The 27,664-nt window shown below is 44.5% G+C and overlaps 1 protein-coding gene across 2 annotated transcripts in view; it reads right to left on the bottom strand.

Moving 5' to 3' along the window:
* ABCG1 (ATP binding cassette subfamily G member 1) overlaps positions 1-27,664 on the bottom strand; it is a 159,572-nt gene that overhangs the window by 42,670 nt on the left and 89,238 nt on the right. For both annotated transcript variants that reach the window (XM_085621212.1, XM_085621213.1), the window contains exons 3-8: positions 26,250-26,367; positions 24,198-24,330; positions 22,459-22,509; positions 14,265-14,410; positions 10,228-10,351; positions 5,461-5,575 (exon numbers count right to left, since the gene is read on the bottom strand). In XM_085621212.1, the coding sequence (XP_085477338.1) occupies positions 5,461-5,575; positions 10,228-10,351; positions 14,265-14,410; positions 22,459-22,509; positions 24,198-24,330; positions 26,250-26,367 (687 nt within the window). The remainder of the gene's footprint in view (positions 1-5,460; positions 5,576-10,227; positions 10,352-14,264; positions 14,411-22,458; positions 22,510-24,197; positions 24,331-26,249; positions 26,368-27,664) is intronic.

Raw genomic sequence — 27,664 nt, forward strand, 5'->3', positions numbered from 1 at the left:
CACAGATTTCAGCCAAATCCAGCGGGCTGCGTGTGCAGGACTTTCAGACATATTCTGAACTGAGATCCAGCCCTAGATCCTGTGAGGCTTTGGCTGTAGGACATCCAGTGCCCTGCACCAGGTCTGCAGGTTGTATCCTGTCTCAAATACCACTGCATGAGAGTCAAGCATGTCCAACATCCAATCCTCTCCCAAGAGGCCACAGCAAAAGGCTTTCGGCTCTGGAAAGTGTACTATGAATGCACACCGTGGCCTATGAACATAACCTAGACTCATTCCCACGGCTCCTTTTACCAGAGTGGTTTGAGCACTGGGTATGATCCCCATCCACACCATAAATCTACTCCTCCTGCCCAAAGAGCAGGAAGACCTCTCAACACAGGCTTTAGTCGACACTTTGTAGTTATAGTTAAATCTGTTAAGTCAACAGGAAAAGTAATTTCTGAGTTGAGAACTTTATTACTGATTCCACAAAAAATTAATGATTTTGTATTTAACCTTATAAAGTTCAAGGGGTTCAAAAATTCTAAGGAGAGTCCCCTGTTGGAAGCGTCCATAGTGATCTCTCAGGTTACTTATTTGTGACAGAGTTGCAAAAATGCAGATGAACATAATGGCACCAGAGTTCATGTGTACTCAGAGAGAACTGCTTACTGTTTGCTGTTTCAAATGTGGTGGAATTATTTTAAGCAATTTTAAAATTGAAATGTATCTTTAAATATGTAAATACATACATGGGCGCAAAATTTAAAAAGCCACAAAATGCTTAAGGAGTGTGTGAGTTGTCAGCTGATTAACTGTTTAAAAAAGCATTACCCATTACATTTTTAATTGGCAGGCTTGTTGTAGGAACTTGTGGTCGACACATCACAAAGAGTCTACAAATGACACAGAGAGAGCACTAGACACGATATCACATCCCAGGGTGATGAAATGTGCACTAATATGTGATGAAAAGTGTCTGTCTTTGGTACTGGGATTCAAGAACGTATAAAGTCCTTTAATACTGAAATTTGTACTGACTTAAATTAATAGCTTGCGGACATCAGAAATTACTGTAACAGCAGTGGAACAATCCATTTTTAAAATAACACTACTATTCATTAGAAGCAGGGATGACTTTACAAAACGCCAAAAATGAGACACAATTAACAAAACGATTACATCTACATACAAAAATGAAGTACTCAAGTCTCACGTGAGGGGCTATACTAGGGAAGAGGCACTTTAATATTTGGTATAACCAAGGGCAGAAGAACTCTATATCTATTAGAACATCCCACCTACTGAGGGTTCTAACATAAAGGAGAAACAAAAAAGACAGTCAATAAAATGTTTGAGCAGAAGGTCTTTACCAGCCATAATGGAACCGAGTCTCCTAATTGCCATTTTTTGCCATGGCAATAGAGGTTTCAGTATTGTATTAATACACAATATATGCAGATGTAGTAAGGAAACTATTTAATGTATTATTATTGCTGAGGGACAGAAGAGGTATTAAGGTGCAGAACAAAGGTAAGAGCACCACCTCATCTAGTTTGCTCAAGACTGTAAAGGTTGCATACCTCTTGCACTACAGTTCGATTACCTAAATTCATTTTTTCCCAAAATGTTTGTTGGCTAGCAGTATTAAACATTCACCATATGATCACTGAAGGCTGTGCTACCAGAATAGCGTAGACTAAATATCGTTTGATATAAAAATTGTGTCCCAAACAGTGCTTTAAGTGGGCCGGTACTATCTGGTGCGGAGTACCGGCATTTTTTAGGTCTCGCCTGACCCAGCGCATGCGCTGGTCTGGCGAAACTTTTTGTGAGGGCTCAAAAAATGCTACCATGGCCAGCCTAGAGCTACAGTGCACGTGCGCGCGCTTAGGAGCAGAGGCTGGCAAACCTCATCATGCTCATTGAGCGCCCGCGATCACTTTCACTTTCGCCTGCGATCACTTTCGCGGCGCCCCTTTGATGTTCTTGTTCAAAGAACATCAAACATCAAAGAACATGTTGTAGTAATGATTTGCTGCGCCCGTTTGACTTACAATGTGCTTTCTCTTTCCACAAACTCGATGTTTGTGTTCCTTTATTTTGAGATGCTTTTAGTATTACTGTTTTGTGACTTAAAGAACATTAAGGAAATGTTACTGTGAAACTGGACAACGTTCACAGTGTTTATTTCTGATCGCAGCGGCTGCTTCATGTCCGTTGCACCATTCAGGGTCCTTTCGTTGGCGCTTTCATGAGGACATGATGAGGAAGCTGGAAACTTATGGCACATTCTCTTTAAAAGCACAGCATGTTGGCGACTGGTTAATCGATTAGACCTATGTAGTGCTTTAGGTCTCAAAGCGCTATGGTGGGTGCAGCAGTTACAACTCATGAAATATGGGGTGCAACTCACAAGGAGGGGGCAGGTTTTAGTGCATATTGGCTGCAATCAAACTCTTAAGATGATGGGCTGTGTATCCATTATCAGCACTCAGTCTTCGCTAAGTGATCTTGTTTGTTTTGTTGTTGTGTTAATGCTTTGCTGCGCCCGTTTGACTAACAACGTGCTTTTTCTTTCCACAAACTCGATGTTTGTGTTCCTTTATTTTGAGATGCTTTTAGTATTATTGTCACACACACAACCACAACCACACGCACAACCACACACACAACCCCACACACAACCCCACACACAACCACACACACAACCACACACACAACCACACACACACAACCACACCCACAACCACACACACCCAACCACAACCATACCCAACCACACCCAACACACACACACACAACCACAACTGCACACACAACCACACACAACTACACAACCACACCCAACCACACAACCACACACAACCACACACAACCCCACACACACAACCCCACACACAACCACACGCACAACCACACACAACCACATGCACACAATCACACACACACACAACCACACACCCACAACCACACCCACAACCACACACACAACCACACACACAACCACACACACAACCACAACCACACACACAACCAAACACACAACCACACACACACAACCACACACACAACTACACACACACAACCACACACACACACAACCACACACACCACCACAACCATACACACAACCGCACCCACAACCACACACACGACCACACACACAACACACACAACCACAACCACACACACACAACCACATACACACACAACCACACACAGACAACCGCACACACACACAACCACACACTCACAACCACACACACACAACCACACACACAACCACACATCCACACACACGCACCCACAACTGCACCCACAACCGCACCCACAAACATACCCACACACACAACCACACACACCCACAACCACAACCGCACCCACACCCACAACCGCACCCAAAACCGCACCCCCAACCGCACCCACACACACAACCACACACACACAACCACACACACACACAACCACACACACACACACAACCACACATCCACACACACACCCGCACCCACACCTGCAACCGCACCCACAACCGCACCCACAACCGCACCCACACACACACAACCACACACACAACCACACACACAACCACACACAACCACACATCCACACACACACCCACAACCGCACCCACAACTGCACCCACAACTGCACCCACAACTGCACCCACAACAACACCCAAACACACAACCACACACACACAACCACACACACACACAACCACACACACACAACCACACACACACAACCACACACAAACACCCACAACCACACACACACACAACCACACACAACCACACATCCACACACACACCCGCACCCACAACCGCACCCACAACCGCACCCACACCCACAACCACACCCACAGCCACACCCGCACACACACAACCACTCACACAACCACACACACCACACACACAACCACACACAACCACAAATCCTCAAACACCCACAACCACACCCATACCCACACACACACCCAAACACAACCGCACACACAACCACACACACACACACAACCACACACACAACCACACACTCACAACCACACACACACACACAACCACACACACACAACCACACACACACACACACAACCAGACACACAACCACACACACACAACCACACACACAAACAACCACACACACACACAACCACACACACACACAACCACACACATGCACAAACACACACACAACCACACACACACACATCCACACGCACACACACAACCACACACACACACAACCACACACACAACCACACACACACCAAGCATTGGCATAGCCAATAGGTCTCGCCTTTGGGACCTTGTAAGTGTTTAGCCACGCAACAGTTGATGTGGTTGCACCAAGGATATTGTGCTGCATAACTAAATACTTAGAAGTTCCCAGAGTACCAGCACTTTTCAGCGAGACATAATACTTTTAATTGGAGCGTACCGGCACTTCTCAGAAACAAGCAAGCACTCTGGTGCAGAGTACCTGCACTTCTATTTTACCATTCAAGCACTGGTCTCAAATATTATTTACGAAAACAGCACCTCACCGGAAAATCTACACTCAATGGGACGATATTAAGGTAAACGATATTTAAGACATGATATTTATATCAAACAATATTTAAGTCATTAGTATTCTGACTTACTACTGAATGTATGCCCTGAAAAGGTATCTCATAACCTAGTAATACATTTCATCAGTACTATATTGAGCCATTTCTGGCATTTAATCGGTTCTAGCGGATGTCGCTTCTTCCTTCTCTTCCCTTTCTGTACATACTTTAAGCCTTTGCACCTACTTTCACAGCAAAATTCTACAGTGAACGTGTCATTAGCATTCTGGAGGGATGACCCCTATAATTGGACATAACATTCCAGTTGCTCCTTTGAAACCAATTTGTACATCAGAAACAAAAATTCCTTTGTTCTGCTACTTCAATCTCTCCTTGGACACCCAACCACTCTCCAGGGGCCTTTACATGATGCTTAAAAATGGGGGTATTTCAGAATTTCATTGACAAAAAGGTCATCGGACATAAGTGTCATGTCCTAAATACCATTAAAAAAAATATCATGCCATTTTCTGTTATTTACTCCCCTGTGGCAATATTTTTGAGACTATTTTTATCATACGATATATAGTCCATCATATTCTGGTGCCATATTTAGAATAATAGCCATCTTTCGAAATCCCCTGCCTGACTCTTCAGAGAAATCTCCTTGCTGCATCTACAATGTAGGTAGCCTACATTTAACAAACCATTACATATCAAGCACACATGTGTTACCAAGCCATACTTATTACTGTGACGCAGCAAGGCTGTATTGCGCGGTATGACCCACCTGCACTTCACGTCGCACATCTGGAGCTTTGGCACTTCAAGCAGGTGTAAAACAAGCAGATCTTATCCGGATCAGGAAAGAAGTTGGCACAATGAGAGAAGCTAGGGAGGCCGCTTGCCACATCACTTACCAAAATCCGCAGGGTTGTGATAGGTTGGACAGTTCAAGCCCAGGTCTCTTAGGTAAGGGACGAGATTTGAAACCTTCCCACGGTAGATGCATTGTCCGTGGCTCAGCACATAAAGCTGGAAGGGAAAACAAACGGATCTTGTTGAGGTGTCTGTTTACCTGCACTCTTAAGGATAAGAAGCCGATACACAAGGGGAGCCTCCCAAACACCGCCATTGACTCAGAGAGGGAACAAACAAACAAAAGGATTCCCGCCAACGTCTCTTCTGCAAAACGCATCAGAAAATATTTCACAGGAAAGTCCCAGCAAATTCAGAAGCACAAAGCCAAGTTCTCAAATTAATGTTGAGGGCAGATCAGCCTATCAGAAGGCTTGTGTTTGTAAACGAAAAGAATCACCCATTAAAGTGCACAGCCCGGCCATAAATGGCAGAAAGATTGGTTTTTAGAAAACAGCGAAAAGAAAGAGATCTGTAAACATTTTGCATGCAGTACAAGAGCCTGGGGTATGCGGCACACACAGATTTCTTACTTTGGGGCGAGGTTAGAAGGTTGTCACCTTCTGCTTTAGCACAAAGATTTAAACAATAAAAAAACTGTAGTCTGCGGCTCTGCCAGTGGTTGTGGTGTTTACACATCCTCTCCCTAACCGGGGGGGGGGGAGGGGGGGAGGGGGTCAGATGTTTACTCTTTGCTTCATGAGTCTGAAGACTGTGGGAACGATCCACAAATAAATTCAAAAACATACACTATGAGTCTGCTCTTAGGTGTAGGAGTAGATTAACTAACTTCTGGATATCTCACGGGCTGAAAGCAGTAGTCACAGGTTTTCAGGAGTATCCTGGAAAACATTTGAGAATTCCTGTTCATGTTACTGTAAAGGCATTTGTGCATATAGACCCAGATGTATAAAGGCATTTAACATTTCTTAATGAGTCGAATCGCTATTTCGGTCCATTAAGAAATGCTAAATGGTCTTTTCAAATGTACAAAGGGCCCAAAACGCACACAATTTACAATTTCTACACTGTAGAAATCGCAAATTGCAATCGCAATTTAGGAATCGCACATATGGATTACCTACTTGCAACTACTAAAGCACATGTACAAAGCATTTCCTGAATGCACGTTGGGCATTTAGGAGCTGAAATTACCATTGACTTGAAGTCAATGGCACCATGTGCGAAATTCAAAAATGCATCAAAAATGCATTTTGTTTAGTGTGACACGTCACACGAAGCGCACATATGCCCCTAGGGCATATGTGCATTTACATGCGCACTAGAAAATTTCGGGTGCCTCCAGGGGGGACTTCAGCTCAGAGGTACCCAGGGCTTTGCATTTGTTATATTGCGATTTCCTGTTAGGAAATCGCACTTGAGGAAATGCAAACCATTTCCTATTTCGCCCATAGGCTGGAACACATTTCCTACTAGCGATTCCTAATCTGTAGGAATCGCTATTAGGGAATTGCAAATTTTGCACATATCCTTTTGCATTTCTTAAATAGCGAGTCCTGCGGAGTTTCTATTTAAGAAATGCAAACGGGAATCTTAGTACATATGGCCCATAGAATATTACATGTTCAACAGGGCTTGCGAAAAAGTGTTGCATGAACCCATTTTCACTTAGGAACTATTTCTTCTTTTTTCTTCCACTGCTGAAATATTCTTCTGAATGGAGACGCAGCATGCCTGGCTGCACCCTCATCGGTTTGGGGCCTGTTCCCTTCTAGTTTCAGCCTCAAGAGGCATTTGGTCTGGCCTTTAACAGGGGTACATTTCTGACTGTTTCCAGGGTGCTCATGTGAGAGTGAATGTTTGTGTATACCATAATATATGCAGTTTCTGGATGTTCAGCTCTAGGGGCATTTGTGTCTTGAGATTTACTCACACGAAAATGTATGAATGAATAAATCGTTTTACACGTGTAAACAATTTGCTGAATAGCTTTGATGGGGAAATCAACCAACATGGACAAAATATCAGATTGCGATGTAAGGAAGTCGTCTTAGGGCGACACCAGCTGGTGACAGCAAACAGCACAGTGATGCAGCAGCAACTTTCAAAACGTTCCCTTTTCTGGTGTAGTGGTGTGGGAGCACCACAATCATACACGTGTTTATGGCTTGCTCTTTACCCTTGTAAATGTGGCCTTCTTCCTCTCTTACAGCTCATAGCGAACGAGGAATAGGGCTGGGTTGGGTGAAAGGTACTGTCACTGCTCTGTCTACAGTTTTTATTCGCCCCAGTGTGCATGATCTGCACTGCAGAATCTACTGATAAGAGCTGCGGATTCCAGCCCAGTGGCTTACAATGACGTTACACCCCATGGCACGCCCTTCAGCATCCTGTCCTGCTCCCAGTAGCCTGGGGTCTTGCTAAACCACAAAGTTGATTTGAAACGGCCACCATTTCTTTAGACAATCTGATTGACCTCTCTCTGACCAGTAGACTGAACCTTCAGGCAGAGGTCAGCCTGAAAGGTAGCAGGGTGTTTGTCCAGTGCATGAAGTGCAAATGCCTCATAAGAAAGGCCCTGCTCTCCAGAAGGGTGGGGGGCACTGTGAGCGGTGGTGATTTCCTGCAAAACACATGATTTACTTTTCAAATGTTGAAATAGACCGATTTTGGCAGCTCAGTGAAAATATCTACCCATCCAACATGAGAAGTGCATTACATTAATGGAAGACTTCTGAGTCATTCTTCCTACAGCCATGCCCTGCATTGCAAGGCTGTTGGTCGTCATGCCCGTTTCATTGCTTGTAAAAGCATTCCTTGTAAAAGAACTAGCAGGTGCAAACACTTCTCCTAAACCTCCGCCCCTTAATAGTCTGCAATGTGAGGAACTGGCGAAATACTTCACATCAAAAATTGAAAATATCCACCAGGACATAACAACACAACAGCAAGTTCAATCAAATAGTACGCAGAACTTTGGACCCAAGACAGACGACATCTGTGCCCAATCCCACTTACCCTACGCGCCACTTACTTTTTGGCCCGAGATTGATGTCCAAGGCCTGCGGGACATCCTAGGTATGGTTAAATCTGGATCTCCTGCTGACCCCCTTCCGATGTCTATCCTTAGACTCCTGGACACTCCTCCTCTCACAGTACTATGTCAAACCTTAAACTTGTCCCTTTCCTCTGCCACGGTCCCGCCATCTTGGAAGCACGCCATGGTTTCGCCCCTTCTTAAGAAACCATCAGCCGACCCAAAAATTTTGGCAAACTTCCGTCCAATATCCCTTCTACCTGCTCTCTCCAAAATCTTGGAGAAGCATGTCCACAAATATCTCACCAAATTTACGGAGGCAAATAATATCCTACATCCATCCCAATCGGGTTTCCGCACCGGATTCTCGACGGAGACCACTTTACTTGGAGTCGTGGAAAACCTACGACATCTGGTCGACAAGGGTAACACTGCCGCGCTGATCCTTCTTGATCTCAGCGCGGCGTTCGACACCATCTCCCACAGCACCCTGCTTGCTTCCCTTTCCAACATGGGCATAAGAGGAAAGGCACTAGATTGGATTGCCTCTTTCCTGACTTGCAGGACATTCCAAATTTCTTCCAGCAATGCGGCGTCCAAGGTCCACCTTTCTCCGCACGGAGTTCCACAGGGATCAGTATTAAGCCCCCTGCTCTTCAACCTTTACGCAGCCCCGCTGGCCCAGATAGCTGAATCAGCTGGTCTTAACATGTTCACATATGCTGACGACTCCCAAATCGTCTTTTCACTATCAAACGAAAATCAGGACTCTCCCTCACGCCTACAGATTGGCCTTAGAAATATTTCCTCCTGGATGAATAACAATATGCTTAAACTTAACGGTAGTAAAACCGAGGTTCTGATAGTAGGTCCCAATCATAACCTCTGGAATCCCAGACACTGGCCATCTGAAATGGGCCCCTTGCCAACTCCATCACACCAAGTTCGGAACTTGGGCATTATCCTCGACAGTGGCCTAACCATGGAGCCCCAGGTTAACAACCTCACAGCCACCTGTTTCACAATCCTGAGATGGCTCAGGAAAATCATATGGATGCTCCCTGATGACTCCCAAAAGACAGTGATCAACGCATTAATTACCTCCCGTCTGGACTATGGGAATGTCCTTTACTTAGGGGCATCCCAGGCAGTCATGCGGCGTCTCCAACTGGTACAGAATGCGGCAGCTAGACTGCTTCGTAAGTGCAACAGAAGAGACCATATGTCCAGTCATTTAAAGGCACTCCACTGGCTAAAAATTGACAACAGGGTCAAATTCAAGACCCTCAGCCTCATGCATAGGATAAAGTGGGGCTACGCTCCCAAATACCTTCAAACCCTTGTACACACCTACACGCCTGCACGATGCCTGAGATCTACCACACAAGGTCTCTTTTGTGTTCCTAAGACTTTCCGTGCGAGGATGGGAGGAAGATCCTTCTCCCTTCTTGGCCCGAAGCTCTGGAACTCCCTTCCGCAACCTCTCCGTTTAGAAACAAGGTACACTTACTTCCGTAAAGCCATAAAGACCTGGCTTTTTAACCAGTGATCGGTTTCAGATTTTTATCCCATTGCCCTTTCCTGTCTCTTTGGTTCAGTATTCTGCCTAGCGCCGGGAAGCCCTTTTTGGGTATCTGTCGCACTTAATAAAATAAATAAATAAATTGCAATGTCTTATAAAATATGCGTGATTTCTTACATGAAGTACATGTTGGCGTTTTGTTGTCATTAAACTTTGGACTTTTGAAAAAGAACGAGAACCAATGCCTACCTGGTCAAATAACTCAAACAGCTTGGCGCTGGGCTGGTGGATGGTGCAGATGATATTTCTGCCACCCTGGGCCAGGGCCTTCATCAAGGAAACGACCTGAAAGCACGAGGAACTGTCCAGGCCACTAAGGAGAGACAAACATTGTGATAGGTGCATTAGTGTGAATGCTCGAGATTCCATAGAAATCAACGACAGACTACGAGTAACAATGGCAGCCATCAGATGCATGGTCAAAGCAAAAATGTGGCCTTTCTCTCATGCAATTAAAACTAAATAATGTTATACCTGTGCAGATTAGAATATGTATATTTTTTCGTAATGATTAATTAATTGCAGGCCTGCGCCAGGTTCTACTCTCCAACTCAGGATGTTGTGTGCAGTGCTTTTGCCATCAGGCCTGGACTGAAAGCCAATAGCAATCCTAGAAATAGTTTTAGTATCAATCATATTGAGCTCCAAGTGAGTTAGTCTCACCCGTTCCAATTGGATTAAAGGCAGTCGTCTTTCCCTAAAAGTCCTCTATCAAAATGTGGCTGAATGGTGTTTTTTTAGCGCACCTTTCCAAATGCGTTTGCGAACGACCACTGTTTTTACAGGCAGCTCAGAAGACACACTAGTGGAATATTCCAAAACGTCATGGTATGGCACAGAAATCAGGAGCATTACTTTTTGCATCAGCATAGTGTGCATTTGTAAAAAAAAGTAAAGGAAGGAAGCCAAAACAAAAATAATCCAAGGCAGAGTCCATGTTCTGAGGCATTGCGACTTTCAGGAGACGTGATCACAAGTGCTTTGATGTGCAAAAGAAACTTCCAATCCAAGAAAGATATGTTGTAATATTCTAAACCTAGCACTGGATGGAGGGGTGCGCACAGCATATAATCAATAACACGGTCGACGAATAGTCTTTGCTACTCCCTCACTGATGCTCTCAGGGCTAGGTGAAGTGTCATTATCTCAGTCTATCCAGAAATAAAAGCAGCTCTTGTGTCCCAGTACACCACAGATTTTCCTGCTGCCCTCTGGTGTCACTCCGGCCTTGCATGTCGTGAATCTCCATCTCAGAGCTCAATTTGCATGTCTTATAAATATGTTCAAAACCTGGACAATTGATGACACAAACTGAAAGTCTGTTGGCTGCTTGCACAATGAGGTAGGGGAGATGAAGGTGACAGGAAGAACAGTATAACAGATTGACCAATACACTGCAAATCACAAAGTTCACCTTTACTGGTGCTTGGAGGAAAATTATTGAGTGAAAAATGTATCCTGCTGCCATCTTTAACAAAGAATTGGTAAAAATGTTTGACCTTCCATAATAGAAATGTGGTGCAGGTAAGTCACCCTTTTTGCCCTGATCACTCCCATTTCTTTTGACTGATGCTGGTGAGTACTGACTCTGAACGGGGCCTGGGCTCTGCTAACCCGTCCCATGGCCCCTGTTCTGTCCTTTAAAGGTATATTGTAATTGTATAATTCTAATTGGCTAAGACAAGCTACCTGTAAGTCTCTAGTATATGGTAGGACAAGTAGGTTTAGAGACCCCAGTGGACTTAATGCACTCAAGAGTACACTGCTGGCGTGTCTGATGTCATTTTAGAGCTAGACCTGCCTTGCAAGCTTATTTTAAAATAAAACTGTGTCGAAATTCACCTTTGGAATTAAAAGTACTTCCAAAGTCCCAAACTACAAAATAAACAATGTTTTATATCCCCTGGTAAGGAAAAACATCCAAAGTCGTTTTCCCTATTGTAGTGCTGCTAGCTCCATAGGCTAACATGCAGATGGCTTAATTAAATGTAATAAAGTCTATCTTTGTAATGGAACTAGCTGGCAATACCATGCAAAGGATCAAATTAAAAGTTACATTAAACACAACTTGCCAAAATTTGAATTAATAGAACTCTAACAGGAAAGTAGTTTTAGAACTTACTATTCTGAAGTTACCTAAAAGAGCCCTGTGGCAGGCTCTTCTGACGGGTCAGTCTTTGACAGCCTGAACTCAGGCCTCTGGCTGCAACAACAAAGAAATTTGTTGGGAGATTTTCATACTGGAGAAGCCAGGGAGAGGAAGGGGGCTGGGGAGATAAGCAGGACTTTACAGGCAGAACAGATGTCACAGGACCCAGTCCAGTCCCCAATTCCTTAATCCCCTGCCAGATGGGAGACCCTCAATCCGATTAGAAGAAGGGTTTGAAGGCGGGTGTAGTCAGTAGGTAGCCACACCTCTGGTTGGGTTGAACAGAGACACATACCAAAGAGAGATTTTCTCCATCTTGATTTTTGGGAGCATAGTGCGTTCTGGGGTAGAGGTTTGCCACACTCTACAGGAAGTGGGCATACTGGAGGGCGTAGTATGCCTCCCTATCTAACCAATAGGGAATATAGCTTATTCCCTATTGGTTAGGTTGCACCCCTCCTTCATGCCCAAAAATGAGGAATAATTTGGGCAGCCCTGAAGAGCTCACCAGAACACTGCCTGGAACAAGAGAAGAAGAAGGACAGTCTGCTGGACACTTGGACAGCACCACAGAAGGCCTGCACTCTAAAAGACTGCACCTGCTGCACTCACAAGGCTCCACAAAGAAAGGACTGTGACTGACTCAAAAGGAAACTCAATAGACTACCTAATCAGCAACAGGTACAACAGAGCTGTAAGAAGTTGCCTCCAAAATCAAAGAGTGGATTACCTCAGCTGACCAGTTGCAACTGGATTTTCCTGGACTGTCCAGGTGCATTGTGAGAAACTGGGACCTAGCTCAAGTGGCAGCCAGAATTTCTGAACCCTTAGCCAATGCTAGAGGAACCTGATTTTCCCTAGAGAAATCAACAAGGAACAAGATCTCCAAAGTAAGAAACTTTCTGCAAAGGTTAGCATAAAAGCTCCAGGAGGATACCGGCTTTACATCAAGAGTTAATCCGCTGACGTCCTGACTCACCAATCGGCTTGACCACACAGGTTCATCCCACTGAAAAGTTGCAGGTGGAGCCCAACTCGACGTGGAGGGGAAAGACAACGACCACCACTTTGAGATTCTCCCCACCGTCGACGTGTAGGACTCAACACCTGTCTTTTCACTAAGCTGCTGAGTTGCAGCAGGCAGCCGTCCTCGACTCAAACTCTGGATCCAATAAGCCCGAGGACCCGCCGACGGGCTCGGCGTTGACAGCAAAGATCTAAGAAAAATACTAAGGGACTGATTTAGATTTTGGTGGACGGGATATCTGCCAAAACCTAAATTAAGCCCATAGTTCGAAGGTAAACATTTGACCGGAACATAGCCCTCAGCCTAGCTGATCTGAAACTTTGTCCCGGTAGCGCACCCCCTATTGGTTGTGAGTGGCGCTTTAGGCTTTTAGGCACAATAAACTATAATTTTTTATTTAATCTTCAGAAATTCATATTTCTGGTTCCGTACATTGGATTTTTGTTGTTTTGGTGTAATTTTGAAGATAAAATATTTCCTATTTTTCATAAATTGGTGTTGGATTTTTGTTGGTTTGTATCATTACTTTTTTACTGTTTTGGTGATATTAAAAGCTTTACACATGCAATCCTCTAAATTAAACCTGACTGCTCATTTGCCAAGCTACCAAGAGTTAAGCAAGGATTAATTTACTGAGGCATGACTGGACCTATTAGCGATTGTGGTATTATTACAAGCTGGCGGTAAATACCCCCACCTACTAACTACCTACTTTCCTACATGTGGCAAAAACAATTTAGGGATAATCCATTCTCCATCCCTCCAGAAAAGAACATTTTAAAATAATATGTACTGTGATAGTGACAGAAACATTCTCCTCTCAGTCTTCACCTGTCATTTGTATTGTCCTCCCTCTGCTCTATCCTTTGTGCTTTGTGTGTACAAGTATAATAAATCACTATTGAAAAAGCTACTGTGCAGAGACTTCCTACACTATGTATGGGCATTGTACCTGTCCTGTGCTGTGCTCAACACAGTGTATAGACATTATACCTGTGCTTTGGGAAGCTTTGATGTTCTGCTGAATTTCAGGCTGTCCTTCTGACTTACCTAGTAGGTTCATCAAAGAACATCACTGGGGGGTTGTTCACCAGTTCTAGTGCGATGGCGAGGCGCTTCCGCTGCCCCCCGGACAGACACAGAGTCCTCGTGCTGGCACAAGAAAGCAGTCCCAATGCGGTCAGAATCTCCTTTACCTGAGATAGAAGCAATGGGAGTGTTAAATTAATGTAGTGACGCCTGACCTTGTGAAAGCAGTTCACTAAGCGGTGGCACCAAAAATAGTCATGTGTATCTCTCTTGCCTCTTTCAGAGCTGGCATGTGAGTAGCCTTAAAATAATTTCATATACACTGGAAGCCCATAAACCACTGAGAGATCACCTGAATCCTACACCCTCCATTACTAAACAGGCATTGGAAGAGAAATAAAAATATAAAAGTAATAAAAATAAAACACGTTGCTGAAGAAGGTGACGCATGTGTTCGTTTGAAAACAACTACAAATATGAAATACCCCATCACGAAAATTCATAAATTAAACTAAAGCAGGATATCAAGTAGAGATTGGCCCACTAGACAGAGGACTGCTTTTAAGGCTGATGTACATGTGTTCAAGCAAAATCCTATCACTCACAGTAAAGTGGGCTGGCATATGATGTATGCTGCATTGGGTGAAAGTAAATGTAAGTGACATTTTTACAGATGAATGGATGAAGAGGGTTAGCAGAAAGTATGTGTGTGGGTGTGTGTGTGTGAGTGTGCGTGTTTGTGTGTGTGAGTGAAAAAGAGTGCGTGTGTATGTGTGTTTTTATTATGAATGTGAACAGCAGGCTGATGCAACACAAAGCTGTCTCTTTAGCAGACCTAAAGTGAGTTTTTCCAGAGTCAAGCCCCAACTATACGGCTACAACTCTATAATCAGCGATGCATGAGATTCTGCAGTACCAAATCACATTTTTAACCTTTCACTGGGATTCCATGACACGTTCCGTTAGCAAAAATGTATCTTATGAAATCATAGCTCAGCCTAATGCTTAGAATTGCGGCAAACAGTGCACAATCATCAGTTTTCTATCCAGACAAAGAAGAACAATGTTGCTTTCTAGGATATTTCCTAATATTCGCTGCTGTGCTATGATACGGTTTTCTGTTCTATCGTTTGCTGTATTGAGTACTGATGTTGGTTGAATAATATGTTTTGTGCTGATATGCTTTGCTATGTCATGCTTTGCTATGTAATATGCTATGCTTTAGTTGCTATACTAGGTGTTGTTATGTTACTCCACGTTTATTATGATATTCCATGCCATAATATGCTATGTAATGCTATTCTATTCTGTAGTATGCAAATGCAAGTAATGTTATACTAAAGTAAACATCCTACCCTTCTTTCACTATCATATGACATGGTATGCAATGCTGTGCTCTACTATAACATGCAATGCTATGCTACAATGTGCTACATTATCTTATGCTATGTAGTGCTGGTTCTGTAAGAGCTCATTAATCTTAAAAAGGTGCCTCCAAGACCATCGACCAAATCATTCTTTGATTAAAGGAACCAAATAATTGTTCCATCATATGTCTGTGGTTTGACCTGTTGTGATTAATGTTTCTTATCGAAAGTGTACACTCAGGTGTTTCACCCCTAGGTGTACTATTCATATAAGTACAAATAGAATAAATCAATCTACTACTTTTTTAGACATTTAGGGGGATATTCTCAAGAACGTGTGATAACTATCGCAAAATTTGCTTAATGCAACTTTGCACATCGCAGTCTATCGCGGGAAGATAACGCCGTATTAACGTTGTATTTTCAATCCGGTGGCACCATGTGATTGTCTCACGATAACGCGCCAAATGACTGCGTTAAAACGAACATGACCCCGAAAAAACCTGAAACACGAACGCGAAAAAAGTTGTGATGTGGCCAATCGCGTTATAAAAATCAGCGATGACCAGCGACAGGCCTGCAATTCCCATGCGTCATGCGGGAAAATGCACCAGAAAAACACAGAAAAACACAAACAAAATAATACAAACTGCGTAGCACCATGGAGGAAGCCAGAGCAAGTACAGAGGATAACCAGAACCCCACAAGCCCCCAGGAGGACCTGCCTGGGACCTCGGGATCATGGAAGGGCAAGGAGATGAAGACGAGGAAGATGAGGTTCAGTCGGCAGGAAAGCAGGATCATCATCACTGAGGTGACAGAACACCACCAACAACTGTTCGTCACCTCCAACGTGCCATTGGCAAATAAAAATGCAATATGGCAGGCCACCCTGGACAAGGTGAATGCAGACGGAGTGAGGAAGAGGACTATTGGAGAGGTCAAGAGGTGCCGGAATGATGCGAAGCACAAAACCAAGAAGAAACTCGCTGACAACCATCAGGCAGCAATGCAGACTGAAGGTGGCAGTCCAGCGGAACACCAGGAGCTGGATGAGATGGAGGAAATGGATTCCACAGTCAACAGTGGGGAGACAGTGGCAGGAGTTGGGGGTCCGGACACTGCTCGGCATGACCTGACACAACAGCACCAGGGTGAGTACCGAACAGGGACAGGGGGACGGGGGGAGATGGGCACAATGGCACACATGCACAATAAAGTAGAGCACACTGCACACCCACAATGACTCTTGAGCATGTCCCTGATCCCCTTGGCACACTGCAGCACACATACAAACAGCAAGTAGGCCCACGTCCACTATGGACATAAAGGTGTCCCCCCCACACAGCACCAATCCCACAACCAACCCATGCACACGTATGAAAACCGGCAAATCTGCGTGCCTGTGAGCCACACTGACAATGCAAGTGACACTGCATGACGAATAGCATTGCTGCAGTCCAATAATCATGACATGCTGCATGCCTCGACACTCAGGTGTCTGAGTGTGGAACACATCCGGAAAGGAGCAGGTCACACCCTGACACATCCACGTGCACACACAACCTCTGACGGCAACAACACATCTACGGATAGAACATGCCCAAGAGCCCAAATCAGCCAAGTCTACAACATCTCAGTACTGTAGAAGCACAGAAGTCAAAGGCACACCGCCTCAAAGGAATAAGGGGCAGCAAACTCACAGCTGTAGGGGTGACTCACCCACAATGCAGCACACACACATAGCAACAACAGCACATCAACATTGATGACAATGTGCTACGAAGTGCAACACTTTCACTGCAGACCAGAGGACACAACTGGTACCGCTTGTGCGTAGAAACTGGTCAATCACATCTGGCATAGCAGGAAACTGTGAGATGAGAGTATACGCGTACAACCTCACATCCCTGATGTAGTTCAAATGTCCACTGTCCAGCATGAAATAGTTAGCCCCTCCCAAATGGTCACAATGTACATTGTCATGCAGTCTGTATGTAAACATGTACAATGCGTCAACATACATGGAACACACTGTCAACCAGCATCTCCCATTTACATTGCAGAGGGACAATCAACACCTCCTGCAGAGCAGACCAGACATCTCTTCAGTGATGAAGAAGAGGACCCCCTGGACATTTGCCCCGACACCCTCCAACGGCTCATGGACAGCCTACGCACCCCACCCCCAGGAGCAGTGCAGGCCACCCCCTGCACAGACGCATAGCAGGAAGCACCCACCACCACGGCTGGCTCCCAGCACCTCACCCAAGAACACATGGCATTCCAAGGCCAGGTGTTAGACTGCCAGAAGGAGGTGGCTGAACATGTGCAGGTGGGGTTCGACAACATGCCAGCCAAACTGGATGACATACGTGGGTGTATGAGTGACATCAAGGACCACTTACACTCTCTAACAGACACCCACAGTTCGCACCATGATGTCCAACAATCCATGCCCGACACTGCTGGAGACATGCCTCTGAGAGGAAAACAACTGTCTACTCAGACTGGCCTCAGCAATGTCAGCCGAGAGTTGGTACAGATGATGAGGATAATGGAGAACATTGAGCATATGCATGCGGAAAGAATGGCTGCCACGGATGCACACCAGCAAAAAGTTAGTAGGTATCTTCCATGCCCTGCAGATCCTCATCATGGCATTGCTGCCACTAAGGCAGTCGCAGATGAATGCTGCTGGTACTTCCACACACACATCTCCGACCCCTGAAGTGTCAGTGGCACACAGTGCTGCAGACCAAACATCAGCACCCACATGTCAGACAGATGACATAGAGGATGAAGATGCGGGTGATTCCACCTGTGTAGTAAGGTGACAGTAGCAATCCTCTCCGCCATATGCCGTTTCATCTTGGTGCTGCCCTCTGCATCATGCCCTGTAACAACACCTTCCACTGTCCCCGGAAACACTCCAAGACACTCATCTTGGACCTCGATATGGACTGCCATGTTCTGTTTGCTCTACAATGACCCAGCAATCACACTGCGGAATGTCCTCTACCTCTTTCGAAGTACTTGTCAATCCCTAAATTACTCTGGCTGGCCCTACCCTGTTCTACAATGTAATGTGGTGTTTGCATGGCCATGTACTGCTCCAGCTCCATCACATTTGACAACAGAACATCTCTTTGCATACCTACTCACACTCAACTGGGTGGGCACAGCCTGTAGTGATAGATCACATTGATACACATGGCAAGAAGTTGGACACCATACTCACATTTCTGAAGACAAGTAGGAGCACAGGTCTATCAGCAACTATACCAACCACAATGTCTGGCTCACAGAGATGGAGCTGGCAATAGGGACTCACCCCTCAGTGAAATGGGTCAGTCTGTCCCTCACTGTGTACGGACAATGCTCATTGAGGCACACAATTTGTCATTCCAATCAACACTCATCACAATTGAACACTAGTGAAGTTGCATAGACTCAATTTGCATGTGCGTGGCAGTACAGGCAAGACAAGGGCCACAACATGCAGACCAATGCATCAGACACTAACATGCAGCATTCGGTCACGGTACAGTTCCACGTGACAGCCGTGCATGTGCCCAGGATGTTCGGACAGTACGTTGGTAGCTCATGTATAACCGGCACTCCTCAGGCCTGGGGTAGTTATGTAGATGATATGCCACAGCTCGGAGCAATGAGTCGTATGTGTGTGCAACGTTTGGACGTATGGGTAGTTGTGTACGTAAGGGTCAAGGGCATTCCATGCAAGAGTATCTCGAGCCAGGACTTCTGTGTGTGTGGTGTGAATACGTTGCTCTTTCATTTGCGCTGTGCGTAGTGCTATGGTATCTCTCTCAGGGAATGCCGGCAGCATGCAAGACCAAGGTCGGAGGTGCAGATGTTCTTCCGCATTATGTATTGGGACAAAGGTGCTTTCATCCCTGATGTTAGTCTGACAACTGCTTGCATTCTAGAAATGTGATTTGGCTTTCGCACTGCAAATGAGGCTAGGCCTTAAGCTGATGGTGCACCAATGGCGAAACACACACAACAGTTGGCATGTATGATCCAAGAGCCCAAGTGGTCTTGAGCTCCTTGTACAATCCCTTTGTGCGCGGCCGCCCTCCGGGTGCATGCAGAATTGCAACATTGTCGATTGCGGCCCATGTGGCAACGACACTGTGACAGAGACACATGCATCAGTTGGTTTCCTGTCCATCCCAGAAATGAACCATGCCCAGAGCTCAGGGATAATTATTCACACTCCTATGCTGGCCTGGCGTCTGCCGACCCAGCCCACTCTGCTTACGCATAAAGGGGGGGATGACATCGCTATGCGTCCCAGTTCTTCCCCACTGCCGAAGGTGACATGGCTGCGTCTGCCTGGCATATCACGGGACTCAATCATAAAGGGTCCATGACTTGCGTTGCACAGAGTTGGTGGCACTGGATAAACTGCGGCCGGCACGGGCCTACCGCCACGGGACGGTGACTTTGGGTGCACTGAGGTAGGGGCACCATAAGTGCTGAGCGGGTGTGCAGCCTGAGATGATGCCCTGTGCACTGATGTGATCTCAGCCATTGTGTAATCAAGACCCAGAATCAGGTGTGTGGCCTTTTGGCCCGCGGCGCGGAGCTGCATGATGTGGAGGCTGCCATGGTCGCGGGACCCGGGCTTGGAGCTTGCTCCGGCATGTGGTGATGTGGTGGGCCCTCTTGGAGACACGCTAGTGGCGGAAGGTGAGCAGTGAAGCCTGGTTGCGCAGGGGCGGCCAATCACCGCTGGGCGGCGGGAGGGGCTGGTGTGCAGCAGGCTGTGTGCACAGGTGCGGGCAAGCGCTGATGGCGTGTGCAATGATGCAGACTCTGCCATTCATGATTTGGGAATCTGTTTCAGATAAGGGACCTGGTGGACTGCAGTGTGTACCGGTACGTGGTTGGAGAGACACCAGTGGCAGCAGGTGAGCAGTGAGGTCTGGGTCCCCAGTGTCGGCACACTCTCTCCCTCTCCCCCTTTCGCTGTCTCGTTCTTTCTCGCTCTTTGTCTTTCTCTCTTTCTCTTTCTCGCTCTTTCTCTCTTTCTCTTTCTCTTTCCCTCTCTTTCTCTTTCTCTCTCGTTCTCGCTCTTTCTTGCTCTTTCTCTTTCTCTCTCTCTCGCTTTCTCTCTCTCTTTCTCTTTCTCTTTCTCTCTCTCTCTCTCCCCCAATCTCTTCCTTTCACTCGCCCTCTCTCCCTTTCATGCTCTCTCTCTTTCTCTCTCTATCTGTCCTTGGATGAGCGTATGACACACCTTCTTATCTTTAAATTTTGTCTTGCAGGCTGAGATTGTCCAGAGAAGACCCACCATGACTCTTCCACATAGTTGTATTCGGTTTAATTTGAATAAATTGCTTTGTTTTGAAATTCAAAGATGTATGACTGATTCGCCTTTTTCTGACCACACATGATTGTTGATGGTTGTGATTGTGCGACATCAGGTGAATTGTTTTGTTCAGGATTTCGTACTGTTGATGTGATATCTCTTTGTCCGGGGAGGGGTGCCCGGGGGGGCCTGGGGGTGGTTGCGGTGGGTGTTGTGGCCCTCTTGGGGCTCCTAGCTGCATGATCAGTGGCTCCATGGCATCTGTCGTTCTGCAGGTGTGGCTCTGGGCTGGGATCCCCTTCATGGTGCAGGGTGTTGTCCGACTTAACACCAGGTAAGAGCAGGTGTTAAATCCCTGCTGCTAACGCGCCTTATTGCATGTTTTGTGGACTTACCGCCGATCTGGCTGGTCGTTGAGAATGTTGCGAAGTGGTGTTGTCGCTGCTTTTTGCACGGGAATGCCTACTCTGCATCTCATTAGCGTTAGTTGCCGGTGTCATCTGTGGCAATGTTTTTTGCTGCTGCTATCGCCGGTAAACTGGTGATATCGGTTGTTAACACCAGCTTGTGAATGGTGCGATGAATTTATCGCCACTTTGGCTCTGATAAAGTTCCATTAACTCGACGATAGGTCCTTGGGAATATGCCTCTTACTTTTTTCATTGCTTGTTTGTGTCAAAATCTTTTCAGACAACATTATACATGTAGTGATAACATTAACAGACACAAATGACAGGGTACAAAACGTGAGTGAGCCAAAAACATTACAAAACATAACTTGATAGCTATATGAAAAGGTTTTTGGATCAAACAACGTTTGTCCTCTGTCATTTGTGTCTGTGAATGTTATCACTGCATGTATAATGTTGTCTTGTAAAACGTTTTTGATCCCAACAAGCAATGAAAAAAGTAAATGTCTAAAAAAAGTAGTAGATTGATTCATTCTATTTGGACTTATATGAATAATACACCTAGGTATGATACACCTGAGTGTACATTTTCGAAAAGAAACATTAATCACAACAGGGCAACCCACCATACATTTGAAGGAACTATTTTTTGGTTCCTTTAATCAAAGAAAGATTTGATTAATGGTCTTGGAGGCACCCTTTTAAGATTAATTAAGTACTGATTCCAGCCTCCTAAGCCCATAACTGAATCACTCCCCTGTATGATATAGGTTCTGTAAGAGCGACATAACAAAGATGGAGAACGCGTCCTCTGACATTTCAAGAACATTAAGGAGAATCAGTCCATTGACATTTACTGGAACACTAAAAAGTAATCCTAAATATGCATTCCACGCTCCCTATAGCCAAACATGTGGTTTTATAAAGATTGTTTGGTTGAGGGGATCAACCTTATGACATGTGCAGTCACTGGAACAGGCATTCGGTATTACCGAATGAACATTGGACCTGTGATAGACAGTGTGCTGTTTGCACATTCACAACTCTTTGTGTAATATGGCCCTTGGGTAAATAGTTACTCACGGATGACTCATACATACCATCTCCTTTTTGCCTTCATTCTTCTCTTGAAGCTTCAAGTTAGCCGACACCTAAACAAGATGATGGAGGTCAACGTAATGGGATGTGGAACAATGTAAGACAGACTTTCAAGAATGTAATACAGAGAAGGGTTCGGTCTTTGGCAAGTCCACAGCAGTGCTATACTACTCTGTAAACGAGTCAGAGGATATACCACAACCAAGTAAATCATTACTGACCATGGCACAACTGCATGAAAGAGGAAAGGAGGACAGGCTTACGCACATATATGCACCTATAAATAACTACATATCAGGCAGCAACAAAAACAATATTTTATCTCCAAAGGGTCTGGCATCTATGTACTAAATCGTGATTTGTGAACAGTGGGATACTTGCTGTGGCAGAACCACTCGGGTGATGTTAAGTTTGCAGCAAATGTTTAATTAATCAGCATAGTGTTGATTCTGTGGCAACAAGACTAGAAACCAGACTGAGAAAGTGTTATCCCCCTGGAGTGGGTGATGATCCTGAATTCTGCATACCTCTAAAGGTCCAACGATGCCCTGCCAATGAGCTAATAAACTTGACAAATGCTGTGAACCCTCACAGGATAGTTCCCACCCTGTCAATGCTTCACTAGTTTGTCTCAAACATCCTCTAGCATATCCGGAAGTGCCCACGGTGTCTGTAATTTGAGCTATGATAAAATGCAACATTCAGCCCTTAGGCATCTTGGTCCAAAATGAAGCCATCACAAGTTTATGGAGTTGGCATCCTTGGCTACTTGCAGATTCCCCAGGGCAGTGTGCTCCAGAGCTTAGCTGCTGCCACAGAGAAGGTTCGCCTTCACATCTACCTTTGAAGGAAAGGGTGGGCTACAGCGTAGGTGCCACAATGCTCAGTTATTCTTTACGTAACTGGTCAGCACTGACACAAAGAACGTGACACAAAGAAGTAAATTCCACACTCTCAGATGTTGGAAGATAGTGCAAAGCCATTTCTAGTGAGATGTGTTGAGAGCTTTTCAATTGCAAGCACACTCTTGCAGCAGTCATATACCAGTTTCTGTTTATGAATGAAAGCTTGTGAAAGTGACTGCAATGAAGCAGGCTCAAGATGACCAGGCCCTGGCTCAGAAGACCAGGATTGGCTCTGCAACTGAGCAACTGGTTTTACTTATTTGGGTCATGCTTTAAAGGTACTGTATATCCATAATACTCTACCTAGGATCATAAAATTATACATCATTATCTGGGTTGACATGAGTGACCACAGCCATTGATCAAGTAAAAAAGCGTTGCTGCTGGCGCATTCACTTGCTGCACTTGGAATGCTCACTATTTAAAATGGCAGGGTCTCACAAGCCCGTCGCTGCCCTTTAAATGACAAATGACTTTGATTGGGTTAGAAACCACTGACCTTGAAATATCACAGTCATGTACTAAACCTACCACCTAACATGGCATATTAGGACTGGTTCGGAGATGCTGTGGGGTAGTGAAGGAAAACAACTTGGTGGGCAAGGCTGGAAATAAACATGGTGCACCAGATGAGAAGTCATCCATCTAGCTGCCCCTTTTACACTCCAGATCTACCATTTCTTGGTTTTCATCAACTAACTGCATTTGGTACCCAAAATGTCTGCCTACTGCTGCCTTGTTGTAGAACCAACCACAGTCATTATATTACACGAGAAGAGAACACCTCTGGAAACAGAAGCCAGTGCATAGATCAGAGCCTAGGGTTGGCCTCTTACCATCATGGCCTCCTGCACGGTGAGGTGTGGAAGCAGCATGTCATCCTGCATGATGTAGCAGGACACCTTCCGGAAAGATCGCAAGTCGCGAGGCTGCCCATTGATTAAGACAGATCCCTTCATGCCAGTCTCTCTGAAATGAAATAATCAGACATGAGAAAAGAAATTATGATATTTACAGAAAAAGCAAACATTAGCAAAGGCAATACGCCTCACTATTTCTAAAGAAGCAATGGTATTCACATTTTCATGTACTTGAAAAGCTGGAATCACCACTTTTGTGCTGATGGCAGCGGCGGTCGTTCCTTGAATTAAACATAGGTGTATGCCATAGCAGACTGCAGGAATGTATGGCCTTGCAAGAGATTCCATAGGGATAATTTACCTTTTTCACAAAATCTCCACCTATGAGTAAGTATACAATAAATGCACTGCTTGGTGCGGAGGTAATGGAAGTGTGGTGGCATGGTAGGTTAGGTTAGATAGGTATGTTAGGTATACTATGGATGTACAGCAGATAGGTAGGTATGGTATGCAAGGTATAGAACATTAGATACTTTAGGCATTCAAGTTATGGCAGGTAAGGTATGAAAGCACTGTACTTTTGTTAGGCAGATAAGGAGGCACACAAGTATGATAAGTTAGGCATGGATTGAGGGTATGATTGATAAGGAATGTATGGTAAACCAGCTGTAGTAGGTATTTTAGATAGAATAAAGTGGGATAAGTATGGTTGGTATGGTAGGCAGGCGTGGTGGGTGTGGTATGTAAGTACAGATAGTTGGTGGGTCGGAACAGTTGTAGGTTTGGTAGTTATAGAAGATAGGTCTGTAGGTTAGGGATGATAGAGTAGGTACAGTAGGTATGGAAGTTTTGGTAAGCTAGGTGCTGTGCGTAATTAAACTCAGTTGAGAAGGGTAGGTAGGTATGACAGGTTAGGTATGGTAGGTAGATATGGTAGATTGGTTAGGTATTCAGGTTAGGTATAACAGGTTGGTATGGTAAGTTAGTGATGTTAGTTAGGTATGACAGGTTAGGTATGGTAGGTAGATATGGTAGATCGGTTAGGCATTTAGGTTAAGTATAACAGGTTGATATGGTAAGTTAGTGATGTTAGGTAGGACAGGTTAGGTATGGTAGGTAGATATGGTAGATCGGTTAGGCATTTAGGTTAAGTATAAAAAGTTGGTATGGTACGTTAGTGATGTAAGTTAGGTATGACAGGTAAATTTGATAGGTTTGGTAGTTTAGGTGCAGTAGATGAGGAATGCAGGACACAGTTGATAGGTGCATTTGGTTAAGTATAATAGGTTAGATGTGGTATGGTAAATGAGATATGGAAGTGTATAATAACATTTTTGTCTACTTAAAAGTTTGCTCTATTAAATCATTTTCCATATTTCCTGCTTACAAACCATATAACTCTTTAAAAGAAGAACAATCATGTAGTGTCTTTAATAAAGCCCTCTTTCCCCTTATTGATGAGCAGTTTATGTGTACGTAGGTGTATTCTCCTTCATAATAATAATAATACGAGTGATTTTAAAAGGGACTCCCTGCTGAACAGATTGCATTAGGAGAGTTACACGTACCCTCAAAGAAGAGAGTGGTGGAATGAAGACCAAAGATGAAGGATAATTTGGTTGTATGGGGCGAACTGACATAAACATTAAAATAATTCACAATAAATACATTTTCACAAAGGGCAGGCATATTTAATGCTCTGTAAAGTCTGTGTCTGCGCATCTTTATATTGTGTGCAATAAATAGATGCAAATCCAACATATTATCATGATTGCAAACTAAAACTGATGCCCACGCAAAAGCGATTAGTGATTGGCACTGGGACTTTTATATCAGTTCTTAAGCCTCCAAACAGAAAGCAGAATACATCAGCAGTTAAAATGTTGTTGTTGTTGCATATGCATTTCAATAAAATAGACTACTTCAAGCTGCCATGGCCTTGACAGGCAGCACACCCGAGCAATGGAAAGACACAACATATTGTCATTCATTTGGCCACGATGAAGGCCCCAGATCTGCTGTCCTGACCTGTAGCCCGCCAGGATGTTCATGAGCGTGGATTTTCCTGCTCCTGAGGGTCCCATGATTGCTACAAGTTCACTGCTGCCAAACCTTCCAGAGATGCCTTTCAGCAAAGTCTTGTATCCTAAATAAAGAAAAGAAAAGAACATTGTAAACACTGACTTATAGAACAGTATTATTTAAATATTATGTACATTTAGAAACTCCTTGTGTATAGAGTGTGTGTTCTCAATAGCGCTGGCGTCTTCGAAGGCGATGTTAATATGGGAAATATTTAATTTCTTTGATCTAATTCAAACAGCATACAAACTAGACAATGAATAGCCTCTGTGCATATATGAAAACCTTGCACTAAATGACAAGACCTCCAGGGCACCAGAACATCCGTGTGTAAAATGACACCAGGACACAGTCCATACGTGGTCCAATTCAACCAATATTTTCTCTAAACCTCTGCATGGGGCTTATCAATTTGATTTAAGACCCTGTAATCCTATCCTGAAAAAATCACCATTATATTATTACAAATTGCAGTTGTCTAACAACATTTGTCCTAAAATGGAACAGTTACTCCAGCAAGCTCACATATTAACAAGCATTTGGAATGCAAATCGGTCTCGCTTTTGGGGCCTTATAATGTTTAGCTATGCAGCACAATATCCTGGTTGTTTTACCGCCAGGGATTGAATAGCTATACAATTACTACACACTGGGTGATGCAGTGTGATGTACAACTGTAATTAATATTTAAGGAAAAAAAAGTTTATCTTTATTTTTGTGAAAAAGTAAAACGGAGAACAGCTCAGAATGAGAGGAAAATTCTCATGTTTGGCCCTTTATTAAGATAAATACTGAGAGAAGAGACAGAGACACAGAATGGAGCAGGAAAAGAAAAGTGGATTAATCCGCTGGAAGAAGACAGGCTAGAAACATCGAAGGGGATTTAAGGCTGAGACCTTCCAAAGTGCTTCGGTTGTATCAATAACAGTGCTGCATGTGCAAATATATATGCATTTTCGTAGTCAAACAAATCTACTGGTGCGGTATGGCAGCGAGCTCTGGGGCTATAGCCAGACGCGAGATCTGGAGGTTGTAGAAAATAACTTTTTAAAGAAGGTTTTGAAGCTGCCAAGGGGAACCGGAAACTTCTCGGTTCACGAGGAGTTAGGTGTACCCTTTCTTAGCGATAAAATAGCAGCAAATCCCCTATTATGTTGGTTGAACTCCTGGCTAAACAACGATATACCTCTCACCCATGATATATTAAAAGAAGCTTTAACCTGGGACGGTAGGCTCAAGGTCCCGTGGTTGAAGTATATTAACGACCGACTAACTGAAATGGGACGGCCGGACCTGTTCTCAACCCCAAACACCATAACTAAAGCAGATGTTACCTTCGTGAAAAAAACATTTATGACAAC

This window comes from Triturus cristatus, chromosome 8 (genome assembly GCF_964204655.1).
Source record: "Triturus cristatus chromosome 8, aTriCri1.1, whole genome shotgun sequence".
Classification (NCBI taxonomy): Eukaryota; Metazoa; Chordata; class Amphibia; order Caudata; family Salamandridae; genus Triturus; species Triturus cristatus.